Below are 17,281 nucleotides of genomic sequence, written 5' to 3' on the forward strand. Positions count from 1 at the left end.
TCCCTGCTGTGAGTCAACATGGGTGACCCAGGGGGTATTCCAGAAAACAAGTTTAGAACATCGGGGATCTCCTGATAAATCCCTGCTTGACAAAGAGCTCCCCTCCCCTCCTGGTTTCGCCGGCTCCACGAACGATTCTCAGGTGGATTCAATCCCCTCTAATCCAAGCGAGGAGCGGGAAGTGAAGCTCTCGTGTGTCTATAAGCAGCCCCTGTTAGTTGATGCTAGATAAATGAGAATGGAAGGAACGGACAGAGCCTCGTTCTTCATCCAGACATAGCAATGCTTATTCATTCATGCCTACGAGGACTACAAAGATATCAAAACTAAAAAAGAGACTGTCAGCTGTTTGATTAAAGCCGTGTAGCTGACCCTATTTAGTTAGAATGTGCAGTTTACATGGCGATGCCGGAAGTCCGCTTCAGCTCTTGTTTCTCCACATATTTTATTAAAGTTTTCTTCATTTATATGTCGTTTTCATGTTCTGCTCCAGAGTCTGGATGGTTTTAGACTCGAGGACTCTGTTTTCGCCGAGCAGCTGTGAGATTTAAGATTATATGTTCGTGGAGGTCATGTGACCCTAAAGTTAACGCTGTAAATCGTTTGTCACAAATGTACATTTAACACGTATATTGCACACCGAGGAAAACACATCTTGATACGGGGATGTTGCGCATGTGCTGTCTGAATCAGCTAGTGTGTGCGGGGCAGCTCAAAGAAAGCAGATAGGCTCGTCTGTCTCCCCTCTCGCTTCTGCATGTGTATTTGATCAGGAAATGGGTAAATGCAGTGATTTTGACCATAAACATGATGAAATCATACAGAAAACTATTGTATAAGCCTGGATTCTCTGCCTTTATATTAAATTATTATTAGTATTTACTTGTCACAACGACAAGGGAGGCAGTGCCTCCCCTGCCTCCTCTCGCTACACATCACTGGCTGTGGGCCGGCGGTGGCGCTAATTCACCACCTCGTAGCTGTCAGCCACAGACCAGAAAAAGACACTTACCTCGTCCAATCATATTCACAAAGCGTTAGTAATTCTAGCTGCTAGCCTGCCACGGAGCAGGTTTGTTCTCCGTGGCTACCATGGTGAATGGGAGAGCTTTCAGGCTAGCCACGTTTGTAAAACCGGTTTAGGGTTACACCGGGAATCTCACAAGAAAGCCTGGTTTTGGGAAAATCTTGCTTTCTGGAAGACCCTCCAGGAATGTTGTGACAGTGTGATGTAGACCTGTCAGGATTTTCTAATCCTAGAGTTTCACCATCCATTTTCTATCAGAAGCTAGCAGGAGAGAGGTGTAGGAGACTATTTTCATGTTCAGCCTGCATGAAAATCTCAGAGTTACTGATTATAATCAGAAATAATCATTAAAAATGGTTTTTCAGTGAATTTGACTTTTACAGTTGTATAAAGAGCCAAGGCTTCTCACTTACATTTATTCCTTTATGTTATAAATTCATTTTAAATTACTACCCTTCAATTTAAAACTTTTATATTTTTCAACCAAATGATGCAACCTTTGACTCATCTGAAGTAGTCCGTTAAAAAATATTTTGTAGAATAAAATCAATTAAAGCAATATAGAAACGAGTACAGAGAACCAGGCCAACATTAGACTTTGTTCTGGCCCTGCTCCAGGTTTCCTATAGAGGTTCTCTGCTGTGATTCTCTGTATGAACAGTAGTCCAGAACTCATTATTCTGGACATTACATCTCACAGGAGCCCGTGATCGCTTTAATGGACCTTTTCCATCAGTAATTTCTCAGCTCATTCACCTTTTCCCTCTATTTACCGTCTCCTCTCCTCTACTGTAAATCTGTTACTGTTCATCTGATTTTATTTTATTTTAGGAACACAATGAATAAACATTTAGAGGGAAAGAGACACCAGTCGTCGTGTCCGTTATCCGTACATGTTTTTACATGCTTCTGGTCAGACGTGTTGTTTGTCCCATAGGTCCTTCTGTGGAGGACCAACTTTGATCGCAAACCCTATCAGGATGTTCTACAACAACACAGCCAGAGGTCCACCCCCGATCCTCCACCACACCTGTCTGACATTCATCCCAGAGCCCCCCACCTCCACCACCCACAGCCTGCAGCCATTCAGGTCACCTGAACAAAACATGTTTTAAATCTAAATGCAAACCCTTATTGTGTTTTTAGGTGATCACAGTTCTCTGGTAGTGGTGCCATATATTTAATTCAAACTAGATAAAGCTGGCTTAATTGGTCGTGATCTGGTAATGAGTTAGCTTTTATGTAAAGTTGTTTATATTTAATTTTGAAGAAGAATTAAAGGTAGAATATGGTACATTCTAAATAAAAAGCTATATTTTTAAACTAAAAAACCTCCACGGGCCATTTAGAGGTGTGCAGAATCCATGTACAGTTTTGCCTTTAAAAGCAATATATATTTAAAAAAAAATCTAATTATCAAATTTTTATTTTGTCGGGCACAACACTGGGTTTATGTCTACATCTACCAGCCACTAGAGGGCACCGTTGAGCTAAGAAGTCTGCTTGGCAAGGCGAGGCTGGATTTGTGTAAAATGGCGAACTCGACATGTCAAGCAGCGGATTCTGTGCCCAGAAGATGTTCTAACAGTAAATACTGTTGTAAAATAAACGTTAGTCGAAATTAGTTCTTACCCTGTAAAATTCTCACTGGACATGGTGCTGGCTGGTCACTTAACGGTCAACAGTGAACCAACACCCCGATGGCTGGAAAACGATTTCTGTTGTTGCAGCTACCACCTCTAAACACTAGATGTCGCTAGGGTGTCTGTGTTCCATATTCAACCTTGTTTTTGAAGGGATCCATTACAAATGATAAGAAAAAGAGAATTGCAAGACAGCTGAGCAGTTTCCAGAAGAAGCAACACATTCTCACTCCCAGCGCGTAAAAAACAAATGCTTGGTCAGCCACCCTCCGCATCAGACCCCTGACGTCAAAAGTGCCCTTTTTCATTACTTATGTGTGAAAAGGGTGTTTTCCCTTTTCTGACTGCCGATCCCAGTGCAGCGTAAAACTGACGCGATGGGATGATGCGGCACCGAACCAGCTCATTTAACCGCACCTAAACCTTCGTAAAACAGACACATAAGCAATTATTACAGTTTCTCCTCCAGATGTTAAACTTAAAGGCAAGAACAGATGTCCTAAAGATGTACTAGGCAATAAATCGAAAATTTATTGTTATCGAAATTTGACTCTTATCGTGATAATTTTCCCCACATCAATAAATCTGATAATAAAAAATGAAAAGATGTGTGTAGGTTGGCAGCATTCATGTCCCTGTAAGAAGCTGTACCATCTTGTCACGTTAAAATGTGACTCAACGTAAGACATGTGACAGACCCATCTAGTGGACAACTTTTGTTTCTGCGCATACCTGTAGTTATTGTCCATTTATAGTTATCGAGGTGAACTCCTCAATATAACATGATATTGATTTTAGGCCATACGGCCCAGTCCTAGTACAGAGTATTACAGTGTCTATGATTACAATGTTATTTAACTGATATTATAGCACCAATATTTACAGGAAGATGGTTCTAATCTAATGGAGCTTAAAGACACGTTTTCTGATTTAATTTTACATTTAAGAACAACAACAGAGTTTGATCAGCTGTAAGTTGTAATCAGACCTAAAGAAATGTTGTTTTTGTTTCCCTCACAGATCAGTCCAGCTGTGGCAGACACCCAGTCCACTGACCCGCATGTCATAGATCTGGGTCCAGCAGCTCCTCACATCAAGGTAAGCTGATAAGAAAAGTCAGATTTTATTTCAGTAACTCTTCACAAACAGCAAAAGCTGCAAACGCTAAACAAACACACACAGGGTGATGATGGGAATGATGGTGAAAAGTAATGACATCTAAACACAAATGCTAAATCCACATAAAAAAACTATGTAAAGAGTTGTACAGATTGGATTCCGGGTCTCTGCGTGGTATTGCAGCATTTGATGGTTAGACCTTCGTGTTCCAGATGAGGGACAACTTCAAACTGGAGATGTAATAGAACCAAACCAGTAACCATTTTAAACACCAGGGGGCAGTACAGACTAGAGTTCAGTCCCAACTACAGCTCCAGGAAACTCGCATACACATGGTTGTTGTTGTTTCTTATTTGGTCTTTGGAGAATTTGACCAAATCTTGATGCTGTACTTTCACAGATTCATACACACCAAGGTTTCTGATGTAAACATAATTTTATTTGAAGTTTTAGTTGGTTTATAACTAATGTTTTGTTTTCCATCAAACTTAGATCTACTTTAATCATCATGAAAATTATTTTAATCTCGTGTTAGAATTTCAAACTGAGGAATTTATTTACATTAATATACATACTTTTTGTTACAACTGCATTACCACAAATGTTACGCTCCGTAACTACAATGATGTTTATCATGATGCTGAAGGTCAGTCTGGAGCTGCAGGTCACAGACCCAACCTTGACCTAGAGGTCTTACTGTGTTCCAAGATGAATTACTTGATGTGAGTTAGTCTTATCTGCTTACTTTACGTGTGTTGATCCTGGATAACATTTGGGAACAAGACACGGGTGTTATTATGTCAAAATGTACAGATTCATTGAGTATTCATTTAGTTATCCAGGTAAATCCTGTCTGTTTATGTATCCATCTTTTTATATTTTATATATATATATATATATATATATATATATATATATATATAATATATGTATGTATGTATGTATGTATGTATGTATGTATATATATATATATATATATATATATATATATATATATATACATACATACATATACATATATGTATGTATGTATGTATGTATGTATGTATATATATATATATATATATATATATATATATATATATGTATATATATGTATGTATATATATATATATATTTTTTTTTTTATTTATTTATTTATTTATTTATAGGTATGTATGTAAAAAAAAGTAATACATAAATAAATATATACATAAAGAAAAAACATCCAATGAAGTTACAACAGCGACGTATGAACAAGCAACTTGAACTTGCCGAGCGCCAGTCGATAGAATTATACCGCAGGTAATTTCGTTTGCATACACAAACTACCAGGTGGATCACAAAAGGCAAACTACAGTTTGCAAAACATGTGCATCAAAAATTACAGATGGAGAGGGAACAACATCAAACTTCTTTCAACATCTGAAGTTACATAAAGAAAGGTAAGTGAAGGCTGACACACTTGTGTGTAGTTAGTGTATAGCTAAATAAGTTTTATAGCTTGCTAGCTAAATTATGGAGGCTGAACGCTAATTTACACATGACCAACATTGCAAAATCACTCGGAAATGTTAACCTGAACCATACACTGATGTCACTCCCGTAATTATCCCATAAAATCAACTTTGATCTTTTGAATGGCATGAATATGCAAATGGATTAGATATATGTGCGTGTACAAACATGATTTAAGGACTTATTGTAAAGGAAGGTTGGACTGTTGCAGTAGATTAATGTGAAGAGCAGAAATAAAATGTAAATATTTTGTATTGAAAGAATTACATGGTGACAAAATCAATTTTTAATGAAAAAGAGAAAACATTAAATGTTTTTCTTTTATCTAAAGTTTTAATAATGTCTAAATACATTGAAATGCAGCAAATCTTTTAACTGTCTAAGGTCTAACCATAAAATATTTTAAAGTTAAAGTTAAATGCATTTTCCAGATCAATTGGATTCATAAAGTAAATTATTACTAATGCCTAGTAGTTGAGTAAATTACAATTTTTCTTCATTAAATTTAATACAGTAAAAATAGAAAGCGACATATTGAGACAACAACAAATTCAATGATCTAATTTCAACAGTTACAAAATCAGGGCCTGGAACTCACAGCTGGATTGCGTATTATATAAACGATTCTTGCAAATTTGGTTTTTTTAAATCCCCGCATACAGCGAACATGAACGTGCGACTTATATATGTTATATATGTTTTTTTCTTCTTCCTTATACATTTTATGGCTGGTGTGACTTATACTCCAGAGCGACTTATATTCTGGAAAATACGGTATATAGTTGAGATCATTTTTCATGCCAAGTCAGCAGAAAGTCTTGATATGAAAATTTAGATAAAAAAACATCTGACAAAAGAAGAGATTAAAAAACAGAAGGCTGAGAAAGGAGAGGATGGAGACAAGAAATAAAGCACAAAAAGATTTAAGATGCAATCCTGGGAGTTGGACAACAAATTCCTGCAATGTAAATAGTTTAGAAAATATCTAATTCCAGTTTAGCAAAGACAGCTCATGTGAGTATGTATGACATACAGTATTTTTTACATGATTTTTACATTTCAACAAAGTTCTTCCTATGGAGAAAGATGCTGTGTAAGAGACAACTAAAGGAAATACTGGAGTATGGAGACAAAAGAAAAGAGATACGGATAGCTGTGATGACCACTAGAAAAGATTTAAAAAAGTTAATAAATTCAGCAATCTGAGGTAAGAATAGCAATGTTAAGGTCATCATTAATCTCACAAGTAGTTCCTAAAAATTGTATTTGCTTACAGAGATCATAAAAAGAAAGGTTAGACCGAGAGCAACAATTACAACGCAGGAGACAAGTGAAAGCTGCATATTAACCTGAGGTATGATTAGCACAACATGAGACCTGCAGTCATGTTCAAATCCTCACAATACGTGAGGTCTGACCGGCGTCCTCCCCCACAATCGAAGCCAACTCACCACCAAGTAATGGTCAGTTGACAGCTCTGCCCCACTTTTTACCCGAGTTCAAGACATGTGGCCGCAGATCAGATGAGACAAGAGCAAACAAAGTCTATCATCGAGCTGCGATCTAAGGTATCCCGGTGCCAAGAGCACATATGGACACCTATATGTCTGAACATGGTGTTCATTATAGACAATCCATGATGAGCACAGAAGTCTCAACAGTGCTCAAATTCAGATCAGGGGGGCCTTTCCTCCCCATCACATCTCTCCAGGTCTTACTGTTGTTGCCCACATAAGCGTTTAATTCCCCCAGCAGAACGAGGATGCAGCACTCACCAGTGCCTCTTCCAAGGACTCCAAAAAGGGTAGGTGGTCTGAACTGTAGTTTGGATCATTATCACAGACAACTGTCATGACCCATCCCTGCACACATAGATGGAGGGAGGCTACCTTCTCTTTTAAAGTCAAAGTCTCATAGTCATCACCACACACTGGTGAATTTCATCTCTGCATTTGACCCATCCCCATGGAGGGGAGCAGTGAGCTGCAGTTGTGGCTGTGCTTGTGAACTATTTGATGGTTTAACCCCCCCAATCCAACCCCTTAAAGCTGAGTGTCAAGCAGGGAGGCATTGGGTCCTATTTTTAAAATCTTTGGTATGCTCCAACCGGGAATCGAACCCTGATCTCCCAGTCTCAGGGTAGACACTCTACCACTAGGTCACTGAGCTGGTAAACCAGTCAGAGCCATGCATCGAGGTGAGACCGACTATACCTAGTCAGAACTTTCACCCTCGCACACCAACTCAGGCTCCTTCCCCACCAGAGAGTTGACATTCCACCTACCGAGAGCCAGCTTCTGTAGCCAAGCGTCAGACCACCAAGGTCCCCCCCTTCGACCACCACCCATCATACATTGCACCCAACACCTTTTGGTCCTGGTGATCCTTGTCCGGGCGACAAAACACTGTTTCCATTTGAGGTAATCATCATAAGTGGTTGCTCATGCTTTAATAATCTGGTTAGTTTTTGTATGTTTTGTATGCTAAGGTATGCTTTTAAAAACAAAAGTTCTCACAGTGACTGTTGTGTATTATACTTTTGTCTACAAACCTGTGTTTGCCTCCTGTGGGAGGAAAGTGGTGAATGGATTGAGCCAAGTGGAAGTCATTTAAAATGAGGACAGCCAAGTCAGATAAGTGGTTTTGGTTCTGGTCTCCGGACATAAATCAGGAGCTCATGACTCGTTGTGATACGATGTCCACATGGAACATCTGTGGTGTTGTGAAGCATGTTTCTACACTTTTAATGTACTGTTGGTTAGTTGGGAAATGTCTTTTACACCAAGAGAATTGTCTTGTAACAGTTTTTGTCCCTTTTTCTGTCTCCTCTGAGATTGCATGTCTGAACTGGAGGTGGGAGGGGGTTTTAACATCAAAGGGATGGGGTGAGAAAGCAGGAATCCACGTGCCATTTCCAGGGCCCCTAGGGGCCCTGACCAGAGAAATCTAATAATAGCTGAGCTGGAGCACAGCCTGCTTGTCTAACCTACTGTGTCAGCTGCACTTGGTGCATAAACATAATCTCTGTTCTTGCTAAAAATAGCAAGAAATGGTTGGTCCCTCACATGCACACTGAACCCACTGTCAGTTCTTCACCCAGCCTCCACATTTGAGACAAACGGACATCAGTTCATGTGTCCCAGCTGCATGTTGTCTCCATGTGTAAATCTACATGCTCCACCTGGGTCAGTCAGTAGCAAGGTGAGCTTGTGAATAAGCTTCTCAGAAGGGGACAAACTGTCATCATGTCTGAGTTCTGTGTGTGTGTTTGAGCATCAGTCATTTTGAATGGGTGTGAATGCGCGTGAGGGTCAGTTGTATTTGGATGGGTTCAGACCGTGGAGCCCCCAGTGCTTCCCCTGTCAGCTCTCATCAGCTGATATGCATCACTCCTCTCCTCCTACACTCTCTAGCTCATCTGTCCCTCAGGTTATTTCATTCCCCTCCCACTGTTGTGCATGTACTTGGAGTACTTTCCCTTCCACTCTGCATCTGTGTTTCCCCTCTAACACCCTAATAGGTTCATGCGTAGGCGGAAACATAAGGGATAAGAGAGCCTGGTAGATAGATGCAGGGGGTGCAAACTGCCTGAGGTGAGTGTGTGGGTGGTTAAATGGGGATGTTCCTGCACTCAGAGGTCCTGCTGCCATTCACAACCTTTGTGTTCTTAAAAAGGACCAAGATGCTTTTGGGGGTTTCCCCTTCAAGTTAAAGCATCAGATAACCTTTTTTGTGTGTGCATGTGAGCATTCTAGAAAGTTCAAAACTCTAAAGTCCACAATTAATTAAAAAACAATTCACATTAGACGCAGTTCATGAAATTTAAACACCTAGTAGCGAATGACAAAATGAGAATGTAGAAACTAAAGCAGTTCCATCATAACTATAATCACCCCTGTTATTTTGTTCTGTATTGATCACATTTATTAGCAGGTTAACTCACTGAGTTGGGACACAAGCTGCCCTTATGGTAAATGGTAAATGGCCTATATTTGTATAGCGACTTCTTAGGGTTCCACAACCACAGACTTGTTTTGCGTTGGGGGGGGGGGGGGGGGGGGGCAACGCAAAACAAGGCTGCTTTATGTATAGCACATTTCAAACACAGAGGCAATTCAATGTGCAAGGCGCTTCATAACATAATTATACATTCACCCATTCACACACTGGTGGGGATGAGCTACGATGTGGCCACCCCTGTCCTGGGGCGTACTGACAGACGTGAGGCCTGCTGAACGCTGGCAGCAACGATCCCTCTGACCACCAGCAGGCAAGGCAGGTTTATTGTCTTGCCCAAGGACACAACAGCAGCATTCTCTGGTTGGGGCCGGGATCGAACCTGCAACCTCCCAATTACTGAACAACCTGCTCTACTTCCTGAGCTAGTGCTGTCCCAGTAGTGTATGTGTAAGGTAGTGATATGAGTATGCCAACAGGGGGTGCAGTTGCCTAATTTGTTCTCTGCATACATGCTACTGGGTGATGTTTGTCCTGGTGAGGCACCGCAGCTCAGAGAATTGAGCGCGCAGGCTGCCATATTCCTCACCGTTTGTTCTCCCTGACTGTAAGGTTGGAGAAGAGGCGAGTCTGGACAAAATAATGCTTCGAGTCTCCTCACAATTCAGAACCCGGTGTCTGGTGCCCTTGTTTTTGCACGGAACACATCCCACCTTCACCAAAAACACAACACAGAGTCCTGGGGGTGTCTTCCACATGCTGCAGACGCACAGAGGGAAATAAAGGGTTACATCTAGGTGCCGTGACCCTTGGATTGTGGTTCTGGGAGACCAGCAGTTGGGCTGGACGCCTAGTCCATTCAGTGAAGTGAAGTGACTGTATTCCTGTAGACTGACTCCTGCCTGACTGGGGCTGCAGCAAGTTCACTTTTCAGTGTACCCTTTGAAGAGTGTGCGAAATGCCGTTATGACTTTGGAGTTTATAATTCAGTGGCCTGAGGTTTAAAAGCTTTTTAGGCAAAACATTTCTAGAGGTCACAGTGTGAAAATTTGATCAAAATGCCACTGCCTGTTGTGGACCTTTTCCATTGTTTGTCGTAAAAAAGGTTCCTTGTGCAGTGTAATATCTTTGATTTTGTTTTGGCCCTTTTTGCTGTGTTGTGATTTGAAGTTGTATATTTATATACTGTAATTAAATAATTTAATTACCTGATGCTGTATATTTATACAATCTAAATAATCAATCAGAAGTGGTCGTTTTTATCATCAGGGAGTTTACTTCAACACTTTGTATTGACTGAGAGACAAGAAAGAGAGAAAGTTGGGATCGTTTAAGAATCTTTAATTTCTATAATTATAAATTCTTACAATCCACCAGGACTATCTCAATGATGGATGCATATGGATGTAGATGGTTCGGGTTGGTGTGTGTGTGTGTGTTTGTTCAGAATCTCTAGGCTGAGTAGCGAATCTGGTTGTTTTGACTAGGCTACCACGAGGCTTCAGAAGCTGATGACATGAGCCGCCATTTGCCTTATTTACGTACCCAGGAAGAGCCTCCCGTGTTAGATCAGGAATTGCCAGGTCTCGGACCTTCAGCGATACTGGAGCTGGTTGAAACAGCGGTCACAGCACACAACGCCCGTCTGAAGGGTCGACTCAGGTAATATAGGCAGGCGTCAACAAGTTCACTCTTATTTTGAAGGACCGTCGTCTCGTTGGTATAAATGACGGAAAATCTCAAGCTTGACAGATTTCAGCTCAAAGTAGGAAGTCCAGCTGGCCAGTCTGAACTTCTTAATGATGACGATGGAAATCCTTAGGAACTCGGATGTCCTGGAGCTGAGTTTAATACGTAACTGCTGAAAGTGGAACGTAACGTGGAACTGACTTAAAATGGCGTTGCCTTCTTTTTATATCTCCCAGTTGTTTGAGAATCTTAGTAAACCGGATTGGACTACTTTCATAAACAAACCAGATTCTGCCCTACCACAGACGAAAGTTCTGATTGGTTGAAAACAATGTGTCATGCGTTTCCATGGTAATGCATATCAGTGTGTCTGGGCAGCCCTGTTTATTCATTTAAACACATAACTCATGACATCTTTATTTCACAGATCATTCACCTGATTATTAATGATCAACAAATGCTTTGATTAGCTTATCACAAATAAAGTACTTTGATTAATCCATGAAAAGCGTTCTTCTTCTGTTCTTCTGTCTCTTCTCCTGGAATGTAAACATACTGAACCAAGCGTCCGACCTTGGCGGTGTTACTGTGTGAAGGGGCAGCTGTTAAGGGCAGACCATCATGCTTCCTAACGCTACAGCTGTTATTCTGAAAAAAAAAAGTGGTATGACTATTCAGCTGGAGCACTTAAACCAGACCCTTTTATGGGAGCCCAACAGGGTGCTTGTACGTCCTCCCCAGGTCAGTCTCCATTGCTGCAGTGGACTCACGAGGGGCAATGCACTCCCCCACATCCACCCTCGCCTTCCCAGTGTGGCCAATACCCTGTCCCAACCACCCTGGCCAATGGTCTGCAGAACAATGAGGCCAGTACGTGTCAAGGTGGATCTCAATATTTACAGGGCCCAGCGGTCGATGGCCAACCCAGCCAGCTGGTGGGGTGGAGCAGCTACACAAACCATTTGCACTCCACCCCGACCACCCAGCCTAAGCAGGTGGATCTCCACACACCGCTGACTGCAAGCGGTACAGCTGTGCCACTTCCTCAAGTTGTCGGAGATACTAGTGTGACCCAGCCGCCCCCATGTGGTTACAGGATCCCTTCGACAACAACTTAGGGTGTTTGGGGATAACTGCATGACTGTGCCCATGTTTGTTGTCCCCGATTCAGACTACCACTCATCGGTGCCGCTGCTTATTGGGACCAATGTCATTCGTGCAACCACGAGCCATCTACAAGCTACATATGGGCCGAGTTCCTCCACCGGATTAAAGTGACACACCCAGAATGCCATTCTGCTGTAGTAGAAGTTGGAAGCATAGTGGAAGGGAACCAGCATGGAATGGTGGGCCCCGCAGTCCTCGCTGGTCAAGCTATCCGGATTCCAGCTGGAAAGGAGGTGGATTTGGACTGCAAGATTACAGCAGGCCCCAAAGAAAAACCTACACAGCCCTGATTGAAGGCCCGCTGCAATTAAAACTTCCTCAGGGGATCCTGGTGGCTAGGGTCCTCACAGATGTGAAGAAGGGGCATGCCCCAGCAAGAGTCATGAATACCTCCCAGAGGGACATCACTATCCAGCCTCATACTCAACTTGCCACAGCCTTTCTGGTGGATCGAGTGGTTGAACCCTCTGATGAGGCACACCGTGCGCACCACGAGAAAGGATAAGCAGGGGTGGTCGCGGGTTTTGAAGTGGACCTGAGCGACGCAGTGGTGGAGAATGAAGACCAGCGTGCACGACTCAGACAGCTGCTGGACAAGAATGCGGCAGTGTTCTCTCAAAATGCAATGGACTATAGACACACAAAAACTGTCCAGCATGAAATCCCGCTGGTGGACACAAAGCCATTTCGACTCCCTTACCGTAGAATCCCCCCTTCACAGTGGCAGGAAATGAGGAACCTGCTGACGGAGATGGAGGTGGCTGACGTGATTCAGCCTAGCAAAAGCCCTTATACATCGCCGGTGGTGATTGTCACGAAGAAGGATGGGTCATTGCGGCTCTGTATTGGTTACAGGAAACTGAATTCCTGCAGCATGCCTGATACGTTTCCCCTGCCACGAATCAAGGAGGCATTGGAGGCCCTGGGTCAGGCCAAGTATTTTTCCACGCTGGATCTGACTTCTGGGTACTGGCAGGTGCCCAATGTCTACTGGACTGCACTGCTGGTCCACAGGAGCCTGACGCTGGTCCCGTAGCAAACCAGAGGTACCTGGAGATGGGGACGGATGTACTCCCTGCCATGACAACCCAACAGATCCGTGTCGATCAAAAGGAGGATCCTGTTGTTGGCCAGCTGTTGTACTTCCGGAATACGAACAAGAAGCCACCACACAATGTGAGGGTGGGCCTAGGAAAACAGGCGGGCATTTTCTTAAAAGAGCAGAGGAAGCTAGTGGTCAGGAACGGAATCCTGTACAGATGTACCACCGATTGCCGGAGGGGAGCTATAAAACAGCTCATCCTACCAGAGAAGTTGCTTGTGGGGGTCAAAACTGCGCTGCATGACAATTCAGGACACAGGCTTTGAGAGGACTCTTCAGTCAATAAGGGAGAGATTCTATTGGCCGAATATGTTCACGGAGATCAAAGTCTGGTGTGAGCGGTGTGAAAGATGCTGTCTCAGGGAGACTTCCATGGGTGGGGTTGGAGCCCCTCTGGTGAGCATCCACAGCAGTGCCTCATTGGAACTCGTGTGCGTGGACTTTCTCTGCCCGGAAAAGTCAAAGGGGGGGCATCGAGAATGTACTAGTGGTGACGGACCACTTCTCGCGTTACGCCCAGGCCTACCCCACCAAAGACCAGAAAGCTGCCACAGTAGCCAAGGTTCTGTGGAAGAACTTCTTCTGCAGGATTGGGTTTCCGGCCAAGTTACATGCGGATCAGGGGCGGAACTTCGAGAGTGCAATCGTGAAAGAGCTGTGCAGGATCACAGGCATCACCAAGGCCCACACCACTCCATACCACCCACACGGCAATGGGACCACAGAACGTTTCAACCGGACACTGATGAACATGTTGGGAACTCTGAAGCCCCACCTGAAGCCTAGGTGGCATGAACATGTGGATGCCATGACTCATGCGTATAACTGCACACGACATGACTCGACTGGATACACACGTGTGGAGACATCCTAGGCTCCCAATAGACCTGGTTTTTGGGACTTCATCCCATAATAACCAAGGGGGATACAGCGAGTATGTGCAGACGCTGCATGATTGTTTGGTGGAGGCATATGCAAAGGCTAACCAGGCTTCTTGGGACGCTAAAGGACAACAAAAGAAATATCACAACCAAAAGGCAAAATCCCAAGTTTTCCACCCAGGAGACAGAGTGCTGGTCAAGATATGTCACGTTGAGGGACGACAGAAGCTTGGGGATAAGTGGGAGTCATGCCCATATGTTGTGGTGAAAAAACAACCTGCAATACCAGTGTATGTGGTGCAACCAGAGGATGGTGGTCAAGAGAGGGTGGTCCATAGGAACCTGCTGACTCAGTGCATGTTCATCCCAATAGAGGGGGTAAATGGAGTGGTGGCCGAAGAGGAGAGGTCTGAGTTGACTCCAGTGTGGCAAGTGTGGGTGGTGATCTACAGTGGGCCACCGAAGTTGGCGATGTGGAGGGAACTGAACCCACCCTGTGGCTTGAGAATGCTGACGAGGAGGAGGTTGATGAAAATGTGGGGCAAGAGGCAGGAGAAGGGGCATCTCCTGGGGGTCGAGATTCAGAGCAGGACAAGAACGCCTCGCGAAAGAACCCTCCCAGGGCCAGGCGTCCTACAAAGACACTATCATGCGAATCACAAGTTACACGAACAGAGAAGGAGCAACAGATGATAAGAAAATGGTGGGAGCTGTGGCAAAGGGAGAAGGCAAGGAGAGTTCGGGGTCCAACATGAAGACACAGCACACCGTTGGTGTTGGAATTTGCCTGAGTGATATACAGGGCTGGAGACCTGCAAACTGTTGAAGGCTGTGTTTTGTTGACTGTCATGTTCGTCATGTTTCATTTGGTTCTATGGCTGAGACGCCATCAAATAAAGAAGGGGTGGATGTAAGGTCATGATATGAGTATGCCAACAAGGGGTGCAGTTGCCTAATTTGTTCTCAGCATGCATGCTACTGGGTGATGTTTGTCCTAATGAGACACCGTAGCTCAGAGTATTGAGTGCGTAAGCTGCCATATTCCACACAGTTTGTTCTCACTGACTGTAAGGTAAGCAGCGTCCTTGGCAGCCTGCTGCTTAGTATAAATGAAAATAGGTTCAGAATGGTTTAGATGCCGATTTGTTTGTGTCTTGTGCTTGTTTGGTTTGCTAAGTGAATACAAACTGAATGGTTTATGAACGAGTAACACTTTTATGGAAAAGTTTGGTGTCATTGCTCATGCATAGGAAGCCCCGGTTGTAGTGTTTGCTTGTGGAATAGAATGTTGTGGGTTTATAAATTACAGACTATTGTTAAAATTACACAGTGAGGAGGAAGCAATGTATGAATATGTTCAGTTTATTATTTTGTTAAAAGAAAGAATGAATGCTCTAAACACAGTTTGTTCTCACTGACTGTAAGGTTGGAGAAGAGGCGAGTCTGGACAAATTAAATGCTTCGAGGTCTCTTCACAATTCAGAACCTGATGTCTAGTGCCCTTGTTTCTGCATGGAACACATCCCACCTTCACCAAAAACACAACGCAGAGATCTGGGGGTGTCTTCCACACGCTGCAGACGCACAGAGGGAAATAAAGGGTCACGTATGTGTGTGTGTGTGTGTGTGTGTGTGTGTGTGTGTATGTATGTATGTATATATATATATATATATATATATATATATATATATATAATATTAGTGCCAGGAAAATTAGCGCTTTAATTATTAGCATTAATTTAGTTATTTTAACGTGTTAAAAGTAAATGATGCAATTAATTTGACCATCTCGCCACCATTCTCCTACAAACCGGATTCCAAAAAAGTTGGGACACTATACAAATTGTGAATAAAAACTGAATGCAATGATGTTGAGGTGCCAACTTCTAATATTTTATTCAGAATACAACATAAATCATGGAACAAAAGTTTAAACTGAGAAAATGTATAATTTTAAGGGAAAAATATGTTGATTAAAAATTTCTTGGTGTCAACAAATCCCAAAAAAGTTGGGACAAGGCCATTTTCACCACTGTGTGGTATCTCCCCTTCTTCTTACAACACTCAACAGATGTCTGCGGACCAAGGAGACCAGTTTCTCAAGTTTAGAAATAGGAACGCTCCCACATTCTTGTCTAATAGAGGCCTCTAACTGTTCAATCGTCTTCAGCCCTCTTTGTCGCACCTTCCTCTTTATGATGCGCCAAATGTTCTCTATAGGTGGAAGATCTGGACTGCAGACTGGCCATTTTAGTACCCGGATCCTTCTCCTACGCAGCCATGATGTTGTGATTGATGTAGAATGTGGTCTGGCATTATTTTGTTGAAAAATGCAGGGTCTTCTCTGAAAGAGATGACGTCTGGATGGGAGCATATGTTGTTCTAGAACCTGAATATATTTTTCTGCATTGATGGTGCCTTTCCAGACATGCAAGCTGCCCATGCCACATGCACTCATGTAACCCCATACCATCAGAAGAGATGCAGGCCTTCTGAACTGAGCGTTGATAACAACTTGGGTTGTCCTCTTTGGTCCGAATGACATGGTGTCCCACATTTAAAAAAAAAATTGAATCGTGACTCGTCTGACCTCAGAACAATCTTCTATTTTGCCACACTCTATTTTAAATTATCCCTGGCCCAGTGAAAATGCATGAGCTTGTGAATCTTGCTTAGAAATGGCTTCTTCTTTGCACTGCAGAGTTTCAGCTGGCAACAGCGGATGGCATGGTGGAGTGTGTTCACTGGTAATTGTTTCTGGAAGTAATCTCGAGCCCATTCTGTGATTTAATTTATAGTAGAATTCCTGTTCATGGTACAGTGACGTTTAAGGGCCTGGAGATCATGGGCATCCAGTGTGGTTTTACGCCCTTGACCCTTACGCACAGTTATTGTTCCAGATTGTCTGAATCTTCGGATGATGTTATGCACAGTTGATGATGATAACTGCAAAGTCTTTGCTATTTTTTGCTAGGTAACACCTTTCTGATATTGCTCCACTATCTTTCTGCGCAACATTGCAGGAATTGGTGATCCTCTACCCATCTTGGCTTCTGAGGACACTGCCACTCGAGAAGCTCTTTTTATACCCAATCATGTTGCCAATTGACCTAATTGGTGTTAATTGGTCTTCCAGCTCCTCGTTATGCTCAAATTTACTTTTTCCAGCCTCTTATTGCTACTTGTCCCAACTTTTTGG

General features: G+C 42.9%; 1 protein-coding gene across 3 annotated transcripts in view; it reads left to right on the forward strand.

Annotated features, from left to right (window-relative positions):
- The window catches only part of poc1b (POC1 centriolar protein B), a 121,335-nt gene that overhangs the window by 7,989 nt on the left and 96,065 nt on the right, over positions 1–17,281 (forward strand). For all 3 annotated transcript variants that reach the window (XM_070550227.1, XM_070550226.1, XM_070550228.1), the window contains exons 9-10: positions 1,965–2,117; positions 3,691–3,768. In XM_070550227.1, the coding sequence (XP_070406328.1) occupies positions 1,965–2,117; positions 3,691–3,768 (231 nt within the window). The remainder of the gene's footprint in view (positions 1–1,964; positions 2,118–3,690; positions 3,769–17,281) is intronic.

Source organism: Nothobranchius furzeri, chromosome 4 (assembly GCF_043380555.1).
Source record: "Nothobranchius furzeri strain GRZ-AD chromosome 4, NfurGRZ-RIMD1, whole genome shotgun sequence".
In the NCBI taxonomy this organism is placed as follows: Eukaryota; Metazoa; Chordata; class Actinopteri; order Cyprinodontiformes; family Nothobranchiidae; genus Nothobranchius; species Nothobranchius furzeri.